A 15,310-nucleotide genomic window follows, 5' to 3' on the forward strand; every position below is an offset into this window, starting at 1 on the left:
TTCTAATAACCTTTAGTGCCTTTTTCTTAGTAAGTAAACTATAATTTTATTATTATGTAATAACAAACAAAAACATTTCATATATGTTAATATGCACAATTTGTTTGTTGAAATATTTTAAATGAAATTCTAATACAACTGGCATATAGAAAGCTTTTTTTTCTATTTGTTATTATTATTATTATTATTTTTTTTTTTGTTGTTGTTGTTAAATCGGATGATTTATGTACGCTGTTATGGGCAACCCGAATTTACCACTATGACAAAACTAGGTAACCAAAATATCATATAATAATATGTCAAAATAAACCATAAACTGTCCTTTAAATACATTAGTTACAATGAACAGGACCATACAAAACTATTTCAATATATTTCGTTTCTTACATTATATGGCTTCTACGGGTGTGTTGACAACAGTTGAACTGAATTTGTAGCCAGTTAAAAAGGTTTTCGACAAATACAATATTTTACGTATTTAAATTACAATTTATTTACTTTTTTCTTGCTTCTAGAATATGGATATCTCTATTACCAATGCCACGATTGGTACACCAAATGCCGTGGTATGTGCTATCCCGTCTCTGGGATGGTGCATATAAAAGATCCCTTGCTACCAATGAATTAATGTAGCGGGTTTCCTCTCTGTGACTGTCAAAATTACCATATGTTTGACATGCAACAGCCGATGATTAATAAATCAATGTACTCTAGTAGTGTCGTTAAACAAAACAAACTATTACCAATGCGTTTCTGGACATCGTAATGTTTTTTACTATCTCAATATTGATTTGTGTCTCAAATAATTTCGTACGAACAAATTTATTATTTTTTCCAACGGCCAAACAAAATTTTACGGTCATTATAAATGTATTTATCCGTATAATGTTTAATATTTAAAACCTGTTAATGTAAGATAATGTTTTTAAAAACAGGATGTGTGTTTATTTTGTTTAGAGGAACAAACGGAAAGTTATGATAGAGCTATTAATACCACTAGTCCTGCCACTGGTGATCAATGTGACAGTGTTTGTTGTCAAAGCATTTAGTTCCATCTGGGCAATAAATGCATGCAATTTTATTTCATCTGGTATCACTGTTTCAAGTAGCTTTGTGCTTCAAACATGTATGGGGTACCTGTAAAACTATAATTTTGTGTAAAAACGTCCGGTTATATCGAACACGAGCCATGAAAGGTTCCACTTTCTTCAGTTAATACTTTGAGGGAGAGGTTGTAGTACTGATATTTATGGGTCATAGTTTGGTTGATATATTGTGTTTTTAACCAAATATATGTACGTTAACATTGTCGCCTATGTGATTTTATTTGGGCTAGTGCAACATTTAGCTTGTGCCGCCAGTTAAAATACTCAACCCAGGCGGTGTAACCTTTAACATACTAGTATGCTACAACCCGGAACCGCGCAAACAGGCAGATACCTGGAAAATAGCACAGATGTTGCTATAAATAATAAAAACATTTGGTACTATATAGTAGTAAATATGTTCACAAGAAATAAGATTAATACCATAGACACTAGTGATGTTTCAATTATCGATTATAATCGAAAATTGATCGGTTTGGTTCTACCTATGTCATGATCGATTATAAAAATCCATAATTTATTGTATGGGAAAATGTTAACTGCAAATGTACACCTCCCCCCCCCACACACACACACACACACTGAAGTAAATATGTTGTGTTTGTGGTTTGTTTCCATATGTGCATAAAGAAGAAACTAATTAAATGGTTATTAAAGGTAAAAAATGTTATTTATAGAGTATATCCCAATGAACACGACAATTCTTAAAAGGTTTGTTTTGTTTAACGACACCACTAGAGCACATTGATCAATGACAATAGATGCATGAGGTGTGCTTATAATTCAAATCCTTCTCAGGTTCATATAATTCTAATTGGCTTTAACTAAATAAAGAAAATTCACGAGTAGAAATTTAAACCAAATAACCAGACATTAAACATATTTGGTGATCAAACTATAGCAATGCAGTATAAACATTTAATGTTTTGTGATTCATGACAGCCACGTATGCAGAAGCAGAAGCCATCTCGTTAAAAATCCACAAGCGTCTGAGACCGGGGGGATGAGGTTGGGGGGGGGGGGGGGAGGTAAACAAGTTCAGGTAAAATTAGCTGACCTGAAAAAAGAAAGAAAGAAAGAAATGTTTTATTTAACGACGCACCCAATACATTCCATTCACGGTTATATGACGTCAGACATGGTTAAGGACCACACAGATTTTTTAGAGGAAACCCGCTGTCGCCACTACATGAGCTACTCTTTCCGATCAGCAGCAAGGGATCTTTTATTTGCGCTTCCCACAGGTAGGATAGCACAAACCATGGCCTTTGTTGAACCAGTTATGGATCACTGGTCGGTGCAAGTGGTTTACACCTACCCATATTCCACCTGTTGCGGAATGCCACTTACTCGGGGTTTGGAGTCGGTATCTGGATTAAAAATCCCATGCCTCGACTGGGATCCGAACCCAGTACCTATCAGCCTGTAGACCGATGGCCTAACTACGACGCCACCGAGGCCGGTCTGACCTGAACACTTTCCACCATGTATTTTCATTATTCTGGGGCAGGGCGTAGCCCAGTAGTAAAGCTCTAGCTTGTTGCGCGATCGGTCTGGAATCGATCCCCGTCGGTGGGGCCCATTGGGCTATTTCTCTTTCCAGGCAGTGCACCATGACTGGTATATGAAAGGCCGCGGTATGTGCTATCCTGTATGTGGGATGGTGCATATAAAAAATCCCATGCTACTAAGGAAACGTAGCGGGTTTCCTCTCTAAGACAATATGTCAAAATTACCAAATGTTTGACATCCAATAGCCGATGATTAATAAACCAATGTGCTTTTTGGTGTCTTTAAACAAACCAAACGTTTTTCATTATTCTACTCACAACAGTTGTAATCCGTGTAGAACCGTATATATCAGTTTGATACTTAATTTAAAATGAATTACATGTTGTTATCTAGATTCGGGCAGTTTCATTGAATTCGGGAAAAAATCAGCCTTCCCACTTCCAAAATAGAAGACTGTATGCCTATGCAAAAATCTCAATATATACCAATGAATTAACTCAGTCTGCATATACTTGCGTTATCAATTGTTAGCCTACATTATGTAATGTATGAATACATTTTTTTTAAAACCCTAATGTTTTCGGTTTAATAGTGGCTACATTGAACACCATACTGACTTTCGTGTTATAAACCTTCCCAGCATTTTAGATAATTAATTTCTATGATTAGAAACAAAAAGGATAATCCTTGGTTTACAGTCAAGCAAATTATATTCAAAACAAATTGACGGCAGTGTTGGGGTGGAGGCCGGGGTCCTTGACATTCCTATGATGTAGTTCTTGTCAATTCTAATAAATGGCTTAAATGGAAAATATATATTTATAAGTAAACATTAAAAGTAATATTCTAGATTTAATGTGATGTAAGATGAATTCAAAACATAATTTCGGTTCACTACAATTGGATTAAAATTAGCTCTACTGGGTTTGCTGAAAGGTCAACTGGGCACGAGCTCCAACGGGCTGCTGTTAGATCCACATGTAATAGTGAAGCTACTTTTAATTAGATCGGGTTCAGTATTAACAACCATCGTGGATTCCTGTTGCGTAATCCCACACAAACCTAGTAGGCCTATATGGTTTAATAGATTCTTTAATTCCCAAAACCCGTTAAAAACATAAACTGATGACAGTATTGGCGGCGATCTTGGACTGTCCATAATGTAATCGTAACCAGTCTAGTAAATGATTTAAATAGATTACTTAATCCCCAAAACCTATCTCTATAGAAACCAAACTAATCATCTTAGGTTTCATGTCATTGGAATTATAGCTAATGAAATAACAGTAATTTTGGACGCCATCTTGATTTTCTCATATCCTCTCAACCAGGGTTGGGGGGGGGGGGGGGGGGGACGAGGCACTTCAGGTTCGGGGCCCTCAACATAGAAATTAAATTACATGACAAATAAAAAATGAACTAATTTTATAATTATTAATTTTTTTATAAAGGAAGTCCTTAGCCTGGAAGGCCCCTCTGGCAGGGAGGCCCGGGGCAATTTCCCCCTTATAAATCCGGCACCGCTCTCAACGATGACCGTGGTTCATTAAACAGATTTTGAAAAAGAACGCTCTTGGCTACTTATTGTACTAATTATTTTAAAACGTATCCAACTCGCTTTCAATCGTTGGATATACTTTTAAACAAATCGTTGTACGGTAATTGGAATCTAACAGCCACGCACGTAATATTTTTAGTATATTCTTTCATACTCACGTCACGCATGCAATATACTTTCATAATAATCATTTTACCACCCATATTATATGCCACTCCGTCCCCAAACTATTCACCAGTCTATCACATTCATATTTTGTTGTTTATTTTACAGATATTTGGTGGAATATGTCTTGGTGTTGGCATCTGGGTCAAGGTGGATAATACCTACCTCATTTACCTGACTCGCATTTCGAATGACGTCACCAATCTGAGCGCCTTGAATCTGCCCTCCCTTATAGAATCTGCTGCCTGGGTTCTCATAGCTGGTGGAGCCGGAATCTTTGTCGTGGCCTTCTTGGGATTTTGTGGAGCCATCAAGGAGATCAAATGTTGTCTTTATTTGGTAAGGAGGTAACCAAAGGTTGATGCAGACTTGAGCGGATCTCAATTATTATTTTATACTTTTGTTTTCTTTTCTTTTTTTAATGTATTTATTTATTTTACAGCCCCCTTTTCTTTGTCTCCTTTCAATTCTATCTTATTTCTTCCATCTGGCAGCTATCTTTCAACTTCTTTTGCTTTCCATCTCCACATCCTAGTCCTTGTCTCTCCAATCGCGACAGGTGCTTGTCCATGCTACACATCTGCTTTTTGTCATCAGTGTTAACTGTGGGCTCGAACGGCGTCGGGCAGTGCCACTCTGCCTCACGGTTGCACGACTTCGTACATTCGCTGGTCTCTGTTACCTACAAGACCGGCCTCGGTGGCGTCGTTGTTAGGCCATCGGTCTACAGGCTGGTAGGTACTGGGTTCGGATCCCAGTCGAGGAATGGGATTTTAAATCCAGATACCGACTCCAAACCCTGAGTGAGTGCTCTGCAAGGCTCAGTGGGTAGGTGTAAACCACTTGCACCGACCAGTGATCCATAACTGGTTCAACAAAGACCATGGTTTGTGCTGTCCTGCCTGTGGGAAGCGCAAATAAAAGATCCCTTGCTGCCTGTCATAAAAGAGTAGCCTATGTGGCGACAGCGGGTTTCCTCTAAAAAACCAGTGTCAGAATGACCATATATTTGACGTCCAATAGCCGATGATATGATACAAAATCAATGTGCTCTAGTGGCGTCGTTAAATAAAACAAACTTTACTGTTACCTACGAAAGCGGGGTGCGACCGTGCCCGGTGACAAAACCACTTCGGGGTGTTCAGTGGTTACTTATGGCATTGTTAAGAGGCACGTGTAACCACCTACTATCCTCTCTGCTGCCTGCGGTGTCATTTAAATAACGCTGTGGGTCAGACCAATCTAATTAAAATTAGCTCCACTATTACACGTGGGTCTAACACCAGCCAGTTGGAGCTCATGTCCACCAATCAAAACCTTACTTGCAGAATCCTGCCAGTGATTTAAAAATAATTTGAAAACATTCCGAATTATCCTGAGGGTATACATGTTTCGTGTGAATTACGAATGCCTTAAAACATGTTTTATTTTATAAAATAAATAATTTGTAATGTAAAACTGAAGACTGATAACCCACCCTGTACGTATTGGTATGGTTCGCTGTACTGCGGCCACTAAAATAGACTCGCCCGATATTTTTAGAATTTGTATGCTCCCAAATAACGTTATAAAAGGCGAAGTGTGATTGGTCAATATTGATTCACTAATATCAAAACCTATGCTAGCTCAGCCATTTACCTTTCGACTGACCGTTCAAAATTGCGCCAAAATTCCTCAGTCAAAACTGCGCACCACTTTTCTCTTTGGCATTAACGGCTCCATTCAAAATTCCATAGCACCACCACCACCCCCACCCGCCTGCTACCGATTCGATCGGGCTGCTGGTGCTCCCTTGCACCTGCCAGTGCAGGCGGTCCCGCCTTCCCCCTCCCCCCACCTTTCCTGTCGTGCGCTACAACAGCTTGTTCTGAATGTGCACGTAAAACCCTATGACCTGACCTGACCTGGTCAATATTTAAATTATTATTTACAGACGAAATGTTACCTGGACACTGGGGACTACGCAGTGTTGTTAGTTTTAAATCACTCGAAGGATTCACACATGCGCGTTTCTATGTTTCAGATTTTTTTGTCATTACATGAAAATATGTTTCTGAAATTGTTACAATAGTCTTGACAAAGAGTTTGATTTTTTTTTTTTTAAATCTAAACTCATTGCACCTGTTTTCTATGCTCAGTGACAGCACTTGATATCAATACAGAGGCGCAACATGTTCGAACCAGTAAATAGTTTATAGAACATAAATTTTCTAATAAACGTATTCTTAATTAAAACAAAGTAGACAGTGACTTGCATGGATGGTGTATACTTTTTACTTCAGTAGGAGAAAAAAGAATGAGTAAAACATTCTGCAGTGGAACATACAATAAAAATCCCACCCTCAAAAACAAAATAAAACTAAAACATATTTAATTTATGACCTAGTTGATGTGGCATGCAAGTCATGTGACACGCATAGAATGTTAATTCATTTTACTCCATTTAAGTCTAGTGGTCCCGATATTGGTAATTATGAGGAATACTTTTTTTTTAACTTAGTCCTTTTGCATGAACATGGAACAGATAAACTTCTGAGCCCAGTTGTTCAAACTTAGTTAACTTTAACCATGGATTAGCTTAATAGTTTTCTTTTATTTTTTGTGTGTGCAGAATTACAAAATAAACTTTAGATTAGATTACCTTTGCTTGTTCTAAAGCAGCTTTCAACATTATGTTTTCAGTTATTATTTGCAATGTTTTGGTCCTTGATATTGAAAATGTCTGTTAACCACTGGTTAAGCCATCTAGCGTTTCAACAACTGGCCCCTGGTATTTATCATATAGTACGATACCATATATTATTACATCCTTGATTTTCGTTTCAGTATGTTCTTCTGGTATTCATCATACTTGGCGTGCAGATAGCTGCTGTTGCTTTGGCAGTGGTATACAGTACCCAGGTATGTTATTTGTATTACTTACGCCCTCTACCAGCCACCAGTGAAAGTGTTTTTATACTCCCGCCTTTGACAGGTCGACCCGTATTATGGTATGGTGTAGACCGTACGTTAATCTGTAAACTTTTCGGAGCATATATTCTTCTTCTTATCAATTCATAGGATCATCAAACATATTGCATGCAAGTACAATTTGGGATGCTGGTATGTCGCGTACCATAACTAGGTCACCGCATCCCATTTTATGCATTACTGTACATTAAATAAAATCCTTGTCTGGGCCTTATCTTTGTTATGAATTTATATAGGATCATCAAACCTTTCATGAAAGTACAACATGGGATGTGGTGTGTCGCGTGCGATAATTAGGTCACTGTTACCTATTTTTCATACATCACTGCACATTAAAGGAAATCCTTGTCCGAGCCATGTCTTCCTTATAAATTCATATAGAATCATCAAACCTTGCATGCGAGTACAACTTGAGATGACGGTGTGTCGCGTATCATAAGTAGGTCACCACATCCCACTTTTCACGCATAAAGGAATCCTTGTCTGGACCTTATCTTTCTTATGAATTCATATATGATCATCAAACCTTGCATGCAAGTATATCTTGGGATGATGGTGTGTCGCGTATCACAGCTAGGTCACCGCATCCCACTTTCCACGCATTGTACATTAAAGGAAATCCTTGCCTGGGACATATCTTCATTATCAATTGATATAGGATCGTCAAACCTTGCATGCAAGTACAACTTGGGATGGTGGTGTGTTGCGTACTATAACTAGGTCACCGTGGCCTACTTTTGGCGGTCATATCATGTACCTCACTTGTATTCGTTTGTTAACAAGTTCAGTTTGGCTTGAAGTAAAAAGAAAAGGTAAAGTGTTCCAGAAATAACAAAAATGTTCTATTATTATATGCAATTTGTAAAAACATTGGTCGGTATACATGTGTATAAATAAATGGAAATACATACTTATAGATATTAGTTGTGGAAAATGTTGTCTGCTCCATGGCGAACGGAATTATGGCGATTGTGCAATATATTCCTTACATCACCATTACTTGGTGGCAATACACCATGCAATGATATCATCGTCTGAAAAAAAAATGCGATGGCTTGAAAAATGTGACCTCTGGATTCCGATATGGAATTCCTAAATCATCGCACGTCGCACACGAAAGGGGCCATACATGGGAGTAAAATGAAACTATGATTACAGTAAAATTCGAGTGTATTTAAAACCCAACAGATCCATGCTGAAATACTCTATGCTCTCTTTCTATCAAGAATGTTTTGTTATTAGTTTCAGAGTTATGCACAGACATATCTGACAGCATCGCTGTCAGGAAAGTATGTGGGACCATATGACACCTCCAATGCAGTATCGCTGGCCTGGGATATCGCCCACATAAAGGTAAAGATATGATCTAATATACGATATATCAAATATATTATATTATACATCATATATAATAACATATATCATGATACCATACCATATTACCTAATATATGATACTTCCGGAGATGTTTCTGCCACTAAAGCTTATTTCTATAATGTTTTTTCTCCTAGCTGTCTTGCTGTGGCGTTGACGGGCCCAACGATTTCTCCACATTCAGTACGTGGAACACGACGTGGGTGAACCCGAACACCAACGCACTGGGCACCGCAACCATCCCGGCCACGTGCTGCCTCTCCACCTCCAGCGCCTCCTTCCCACTGCAGCCAACCACGTTTTTTAATGCCGTCGTAGACCCGGCATGTCCCGTAACGAAGGGAAGCAGTCAGACAGTTGTAAGTGACAAAAACACCATATATCTGCTAAAACAATCCAGTCCGGGGGGGGGGGGGGGTTGATATTAAAGTCGACACCTGCGCCCATGACAGGCGTACGCTACTACAGCTTGCTCTGACTGTACACGTTAACACCTATGACCTGACCTGACCTGCTAAAACATCATAACTGGCTATAAAAGCAGATTCCTATAAAAAAAAAATCTGTAATATGCTGCAGATCACCTTAATATTGAAACCTTTAAACAGTTAGGGTTGGGAATTTATCATCGATCATTGGTTATAACCGGTTTGCTCCAGGCGACTAACTTTCGATTATATGACTGGTTATACTCATAATGGTAGATAAATCAAAATTTTCGTAATCAACCTGATTTGTTTTGCATGGTAGTTATCAAGGGAGTGTACTTCCTTAAAATAGCAGTCATTTAGCCCTCATAATGTTGTTGTATTGTTCACAGAATATATTTGACATACACATTGTATTGAAATGCATGCAAAAATGTATGGTGGTGTTGCTGCCTTGGAGTGGTTGTGGATTAAGTCTTCTTTGTCACCCCAAAGCTTGACGACAACTAGTATTGTAATCTGTTTATTAAGCTACTCAACGTAGCAAAAAGGATTAGTGGTATAATTTAATCATAGGGTTAATCTCAAATCTATTACGAAATTTTTTAGTGGTGAGTCGAGTAGGAAATACATTATATTCCGTGCCTTACTTGGCAACTGATCATCATTATTTTGCGAGTTCCCTGTTGATTCCGTCCGAAGGGTCTATGGCTTTGTCTGGCTATGTCTCACGTATAGTTTTGTGGACTTTTGTTTCACAACGTCTCAAAAGGGGACTTTAGGTTTTGTCTCCATCTGTCCGTCTGTCTGTCTGTCCCACATACGGTTTCATGATATTTTTTCTCTCGCAGTGTCTCAAGATAATGAGTTGAAGTTTCATGGGGATATGCCCAATTTTGACAGATATGGCCTTGAACTTACAAGATATTACAACCGTCCCGCAGATGGTTTTCCAGACTTTGCCCCCCCCCCCCCTCCCCCAATGCCTGAAGATACTGTGCTGAAATTTTATGTATAGCTTATCACGTAGTAACAGATTAAGTTTGACTTCTATGGGGATTTACAGTTATGCCCTTGGACATAATCGTTCTGTATATGTTTTTTCAGACTTCCATTCCAGAATTTTCTTTGCAATGCGTCAAGATATTGAGCTGAAGTTTTTAATATATATTTTTCATGTAGAGTAGGGTTTTGACCTTTTTTAAGAGTTATAAATATATATATATATATATTACACTAGCTGTCATCCTCTCAAACATTTTATATTCATAAATTACATTTCCATGAAAATGTGTTGGGCTTGGTATTGCTTTAGCAGTTGTCTCGATCTTTATTTAATATATTTATTTATGCATTCATTCATTCCTAAATTCATTTATTTATTTTATAAAATTAATGTTCACACAATAAGTATTGAAATTTCATTAAATATTCACCGGTTTAAATTTCAGGGTTGCTATAATGCGCTGAAAACATTATTCTCCAAGTATTTCTACGTGATTATTGGAATTGGTGCAGCTGTTGTTGTCTGTGAGGTAGGTGCAATATAAACTAAATATTTTTTTTTATATATGACCAGTACCGGTGAGCACAAGTATGTACAGTGCACATCTGCTAGGAATCTAGGTGTATGGGAGGAGCGATCTAAAGCAGTTGTCACACTTTTATGACTTGGAGAATTAAACATTTTGGTGGTGGGTGGGAGGGGGGGGGGGGGGGGGGGGGTATTGGGCATTTTTCTTTAGTTATTTTTGAGATCATGTTTTAATATTCGAGGTGGGTACTGTGTACATGTGTTTGGTTTGTCTAACTTTTGGGTTATTTTATGCTACATAGAATGTTTATACAGAAATCAAGGTATCTTCAAACATAAATTGATGCCAACTTCCTTTTGATACCCCCACAAGGTACTGGTTATGCACTTCCATTTGAAAGGTAAATTAATATTTATAATGTAGCAGGCTTGCTTTGAAGAATGTGTGGCAGATTGTTCATCTTCTTCTTTTAACTTATTTTCGTGCTTATATCCAATTAAGGTTCAATCACAGTGTCCTGAGCATACACCTCAGCTATCTCAGCTGTCTGTCCAGGACAGTGGATTTGTGGTTAATTGTTAGTAAGAGAAAAGGGTGTAGTGGTCTTACACCTACCCACTGAGTCATTAAAACTCGCTCTGGATGGGAGCCTGTACCGGGCTGCGAACCCAGTACCTACCAGCCTTATGTCCGATGGCTTAACCATGACACCACCGAGGCCTGTAGAATGATCAGATTTTTGACATCCCTATATATAGCTGATGAATAATTAATCAAATGTGATCTGGTGGTGTTGTTAAACAAAACCAAAAGTTCTGTATTTATTTCCAGGTATTGGGCATCGTTTCTGCTTGCTGCATCGCCAAGAAAAAGAATGAGATTGAGTCAATGTGACCTGTATCAGTATCAAATTACATCAAACTGAAAGGAAGACAGACGTTGCCATATTTTGAAGTGCACGAAGAATAATTATGACGTGTTATGTTATGTCATGTTGTGATTGTGACTTTTAAAATTATGAATATGGCGATAGCTATGACTGTTAAGTGTTGGAGCGCCTGAAGATATATATAATTGTGACATGTTGAACTGGATGAAAACATCGAATTGACCGATCAGAGTTTATGATGTACTGAAATGACTGCGAAATAACATTGTGAAGTGTTGGCTGAGACCACATATCGTGGCATTGTCGTTTCGGCTTCCTACACAGTAAATAGAATGTTTTAGAATTGATCGCATTGAGGGAAGCAGATGCGTTTGCAAGGGTGGATGTGGGGGTGGGTGTCCAGACTGGCAAGCGACGTTTTTAAGGGGATCAAATCATACTTCCACTGAAAATGTATTGAAAAATAATTTGATTGGAGTAGGGAGATACTAAAATGTTTTCATGTGTTAAATGTTGCCAAGTTGGATCGTTGGGTGGGTTATTATTATTAAAAACATCACCATCCCATTGCAAAAGTGGGACTATCGCATTTAGGTTTCTAAAATATTCGCCCAAAATGAAGTTCATTGAATTGGAAGCAGTAAGAAGATGTTTTTGTACAGGGGGTGGGGGCTGTGTATTAGCAAAAGGCTGTAAGCTGCTGGAGAGGGGATGGGGGGGGGGGGTGTCAGAACAGGGACTTGTTTCTCTGCTAGGCTTTTGATCATAGATGCTGTTATGAACATTATGCGTCATGTTGTAAAAGCTTTTTGCAAAATTGAGGCAGGTAAAATTGGAATACTAGTATATGTATTTATTAAAATTTCACTAACTTGACATGTGTTATCTTGCAAGCTCAGGACATCACAATGTGTATTTATAGAAACATTATTATCATAATATTGAGTGTATACATTACGAAACATAAATGTTATTTTAAACTCAAGACTCAAAATGTGATGGTAATGACAATTTATTTAATAAAAAGCTATTGTGAAAGACTTGCTCTGAAATAATCTGTGTGTTCACACTGCCCAGTCATTTATACATTCTAAGTCTGAGTTCATAATCTTACTACATTCTTTAGGATTTACTACCATAATGTACCGTGAAGTATTATTGGCAAATAATCGTATATTAAAATTATCTCATGGAGAATATCATTAATGTATATTAAAAATAACAGAGAAAGTCTTGGGGTACGCCCGCAGCGATAAGTTTATCCAATGAGAAGTAACCATGTAAAACTACATGTAGTTTGCAGTCTGTTAAATAGTGTTTAAACCAGTCCATTAAAGTATTTGCTATACCAACTGACCTTAATTTATAAATTAGACCTTGAAGCCATACCCTGTCGAATGCCTTACTTATATCACAGAATACTGTTCTAACTTATTCACAATCCCAATTAAGAAATGCTCTAATGTCATGTGCTTTAAAGTTTGGAGACACGAAAGTGAGTGTACAAATAATATATCTGAATGTGTGTGAATTCTTAATCTGTTTCAGGGCTTTAATGAATGACCAAATTTCAGCAGTAAAGACTGATGCTGAATCGGGCAATCTCATGGAAATTATTGTATCTGATAGAAAAACTAGCAGAAGCCACAGAATTCCAATCATTTGATCCGTCTGTGTAAACAGGGATGTATTCACGGTACCTCTCTTGGATTTCCATAAAATGTTGTTTTAAAATAACTGCATCCGTGCGAATACAATTTTCGGTGGTTTAATACACCAATGTGGCAAAACAAAATATGAAGGCATTTCCAAAATATCGTTTAAATCGATTAAAAACTGATAAAAACTGCTTGGTGTGAAAACGAAATGTTTGAATGGCATTTAACTTTGCATCAAATAACTTCATATATTTGTTATCAAACACCGCATTATGTGCAGGATGCTTGACATTGAATTAATCTTCGAAGCATTATGCAGAAAAAGCTTGGCACTTCTAGCACTCAAACTACGTTTGTGTATCAAGGTACAAGCTCTTCTGGCTGTGTATAGGATCTTGCATCTACAAATAAGACTTGCGTGCTGACCCGTACACAAGGCATCCACAGTCAAGTTTTGATCTCACTAAAGATCTATATATATAGGCGGAGCATAACCTTTCGATCTCTTCTCCATTCAGTCTTGTCAATAACTTTTAAAATACTGAAGGCCTAAAACAGTTAGATATAAAGTCAGGCATACGACCACTTAGGCCCATGACATGGAGGTCTTTCAAAATCCCATACTTGCACGTGGTATCATAAGCTTTCTTCGGGTAAAAAAAAGACCGATACCAAATGATGGTTATGGATGAAAGCATCTCTACAAAACGTTTTAGGCCCTAAATCTAGCAAGATCGACCGTGCCTCAGAATTGGCCAAAACTTAGCAGAATGTGGATGCTGTCAGGTTTCTTTCTGTGGTGTGTGTATCAGTAATTAATAAGTGGATTTTTTTTAAATCAAGGAACTCGAAAATAATCGATGTCAAGGTATTTGACGTCTAACATAGGATTGTTGTGGTATTAGAGCGGGAATCTTTGACTACCGTTCGGTGGGCAGCAATTGCGGAAAAAATTACATAGCTTGGTTTATGACTGTAAGGGTTAATAACCGTCCAAATGTCCGTCTAGCTCTCTGACAGTCAGAGTACTCGGGCTAGTAAGTTAGATACCAGACAAGTCTATGGTTGATCATTCTTTCCATGGTTTTACAAATGAAACTTGTCAAAGCGATAACTTTAAGGATTTGTTGGATCCTTACCAGGCTTAGGAATAGGAATTATAATTGCGTTTATCTAATCAGAAGTGAAGTCATCAGAAATCCAGATTGTGTTAACGATAAATATAGAACCTAACAGATAAATAGAAAATTTTACTTCAAGAATAAAATGTTATTGATATGTAATATATTGATAAATTTTTACAACTATTATATATATATATATATATATATAACCTTAAAGTAACAGTCAGGGGCCGGACGTAGAACAGTGGTAAAGCGTTCGCTTGATGCGCAGTCGGTCTGGGATCGATCCCTGTCGGTGTCCCCATTGGGCTATTTCTCGTTCCAGTCAGTGCTCCACAGTTGGTGTAAGAAAGGCCGTGGTATGTACTATCTTGCCTGTGGGATGGTGCATATAAATGATCCCTTGATGCCAATCGAAAAGAGTAGCCCATGAAGTGGCGACAGCGGGTTTCTTCCCTCAATATTATGAATATATGTGGTCCTTAACCATATGTCCGACGCCATCTAACCGTAAATTAAATGTGTTGAGTGCGTCGTTAAATAAACCATTTCCTTCCTTCCTTAAAGTAACATTCTAACACACCCAGTGTACATCAAAGGTTACTCTGATTGCTATAAGTTCTATTTATGCATTGGCAAAACTTCAGATGAACTAATTAACTATTTATGCATTGGCGAAAATTCAAATTAACTAAATTACCTGCAAAAAAAGAGACGGAATTGACTTTATTTCTTCACCCGGAATCTAACGCAGTAGTCGTTAGCCAATCAGAATTTGGTAACGCATTCACGAACACGAAATGTCGACTGAGCTCCTAGTAGGGCTCGAAACTTTCAAGTGTCCGTACCCTTACGGTCCTAACATTTATAGTTGCTAGTGAGTAAATAGCTGATAATACGTAACCAGCTGAAAGTGCATAAACTAACAAGCACCAATATATTCTAATAATAATAATAATAATAATAATAATAATAATAATAATAATAATAA

The 15,310-nt window shown here is 37.7% G+C and overlaps 1 protein-coding gene across 1 annotated transcript; it reads left to right on the plus strand.

Moving 5' to 3' along the window:
• Positions 1–518: 518 nt before the first annotated feature.
• On the plus strand, positions 519–12,195 carry LOC121383564 (tetraspanin-18-like). Its single transcript, XM_041513652.1, has 7 exons — positions 519–566; positions 4,450–4,680; positions 7,168–7,242; positions 8,554–8,664; positions 8,823–9,044; positions 10,565–10,648; positions 11,480–12,195. The coding sequence occupies exons 1-7, from the start codon at positions 519–521 to the stop codon at positions 11,540–11,542; spliced, it is 834 nt and encodes a 277-aa protein (XP_041369586.1). The 3' UTR covers positions 11,543–12,195.
• The last annotated feature ends 3,115 nt before the right edge of the window (positions 12,196–15,310 follow it).

Source organism: Gigantopelta aegis, chromosome 10, assembly GCF_016097555.1.
Source record: "Gigantopelta aegis isolate Gae_Host chromosome 10, Gae_host_genome, whole genome shotgun sequence".
NCBI classification, from domain to species: Eukaryota; Metazoa; Mollusca; class Gastropoda; order Neomphalida; family Peltospiridae; genus Gigantopelta; species Gigantopelta aegis.

Excerpts from the sequence above, each read along its gene's own strand:
- LOC121383564 (XM_041513652.1), top strand. The coding sequence starts at position 519 with ATGGATATCTCTATTACCAATGCCACGATTGGTACACCAAATGCCGTG. Across the intron at positions 4,681-7,167 it reads TCAAATGTTGTCTTTATTTG|TATGTTCTTCTGGTATTCAT; the intron begins GTAAGGAGGTAA and ends TTTTCGTTTCAG. Across the intron at positions 7,243-8,553 it reads CAGTGGTATACAGTACCCAG|TTTCAGAGTTATGCACAGAC; the intron begins GTATGTTATTTG and ends TTTTGTTATTAG.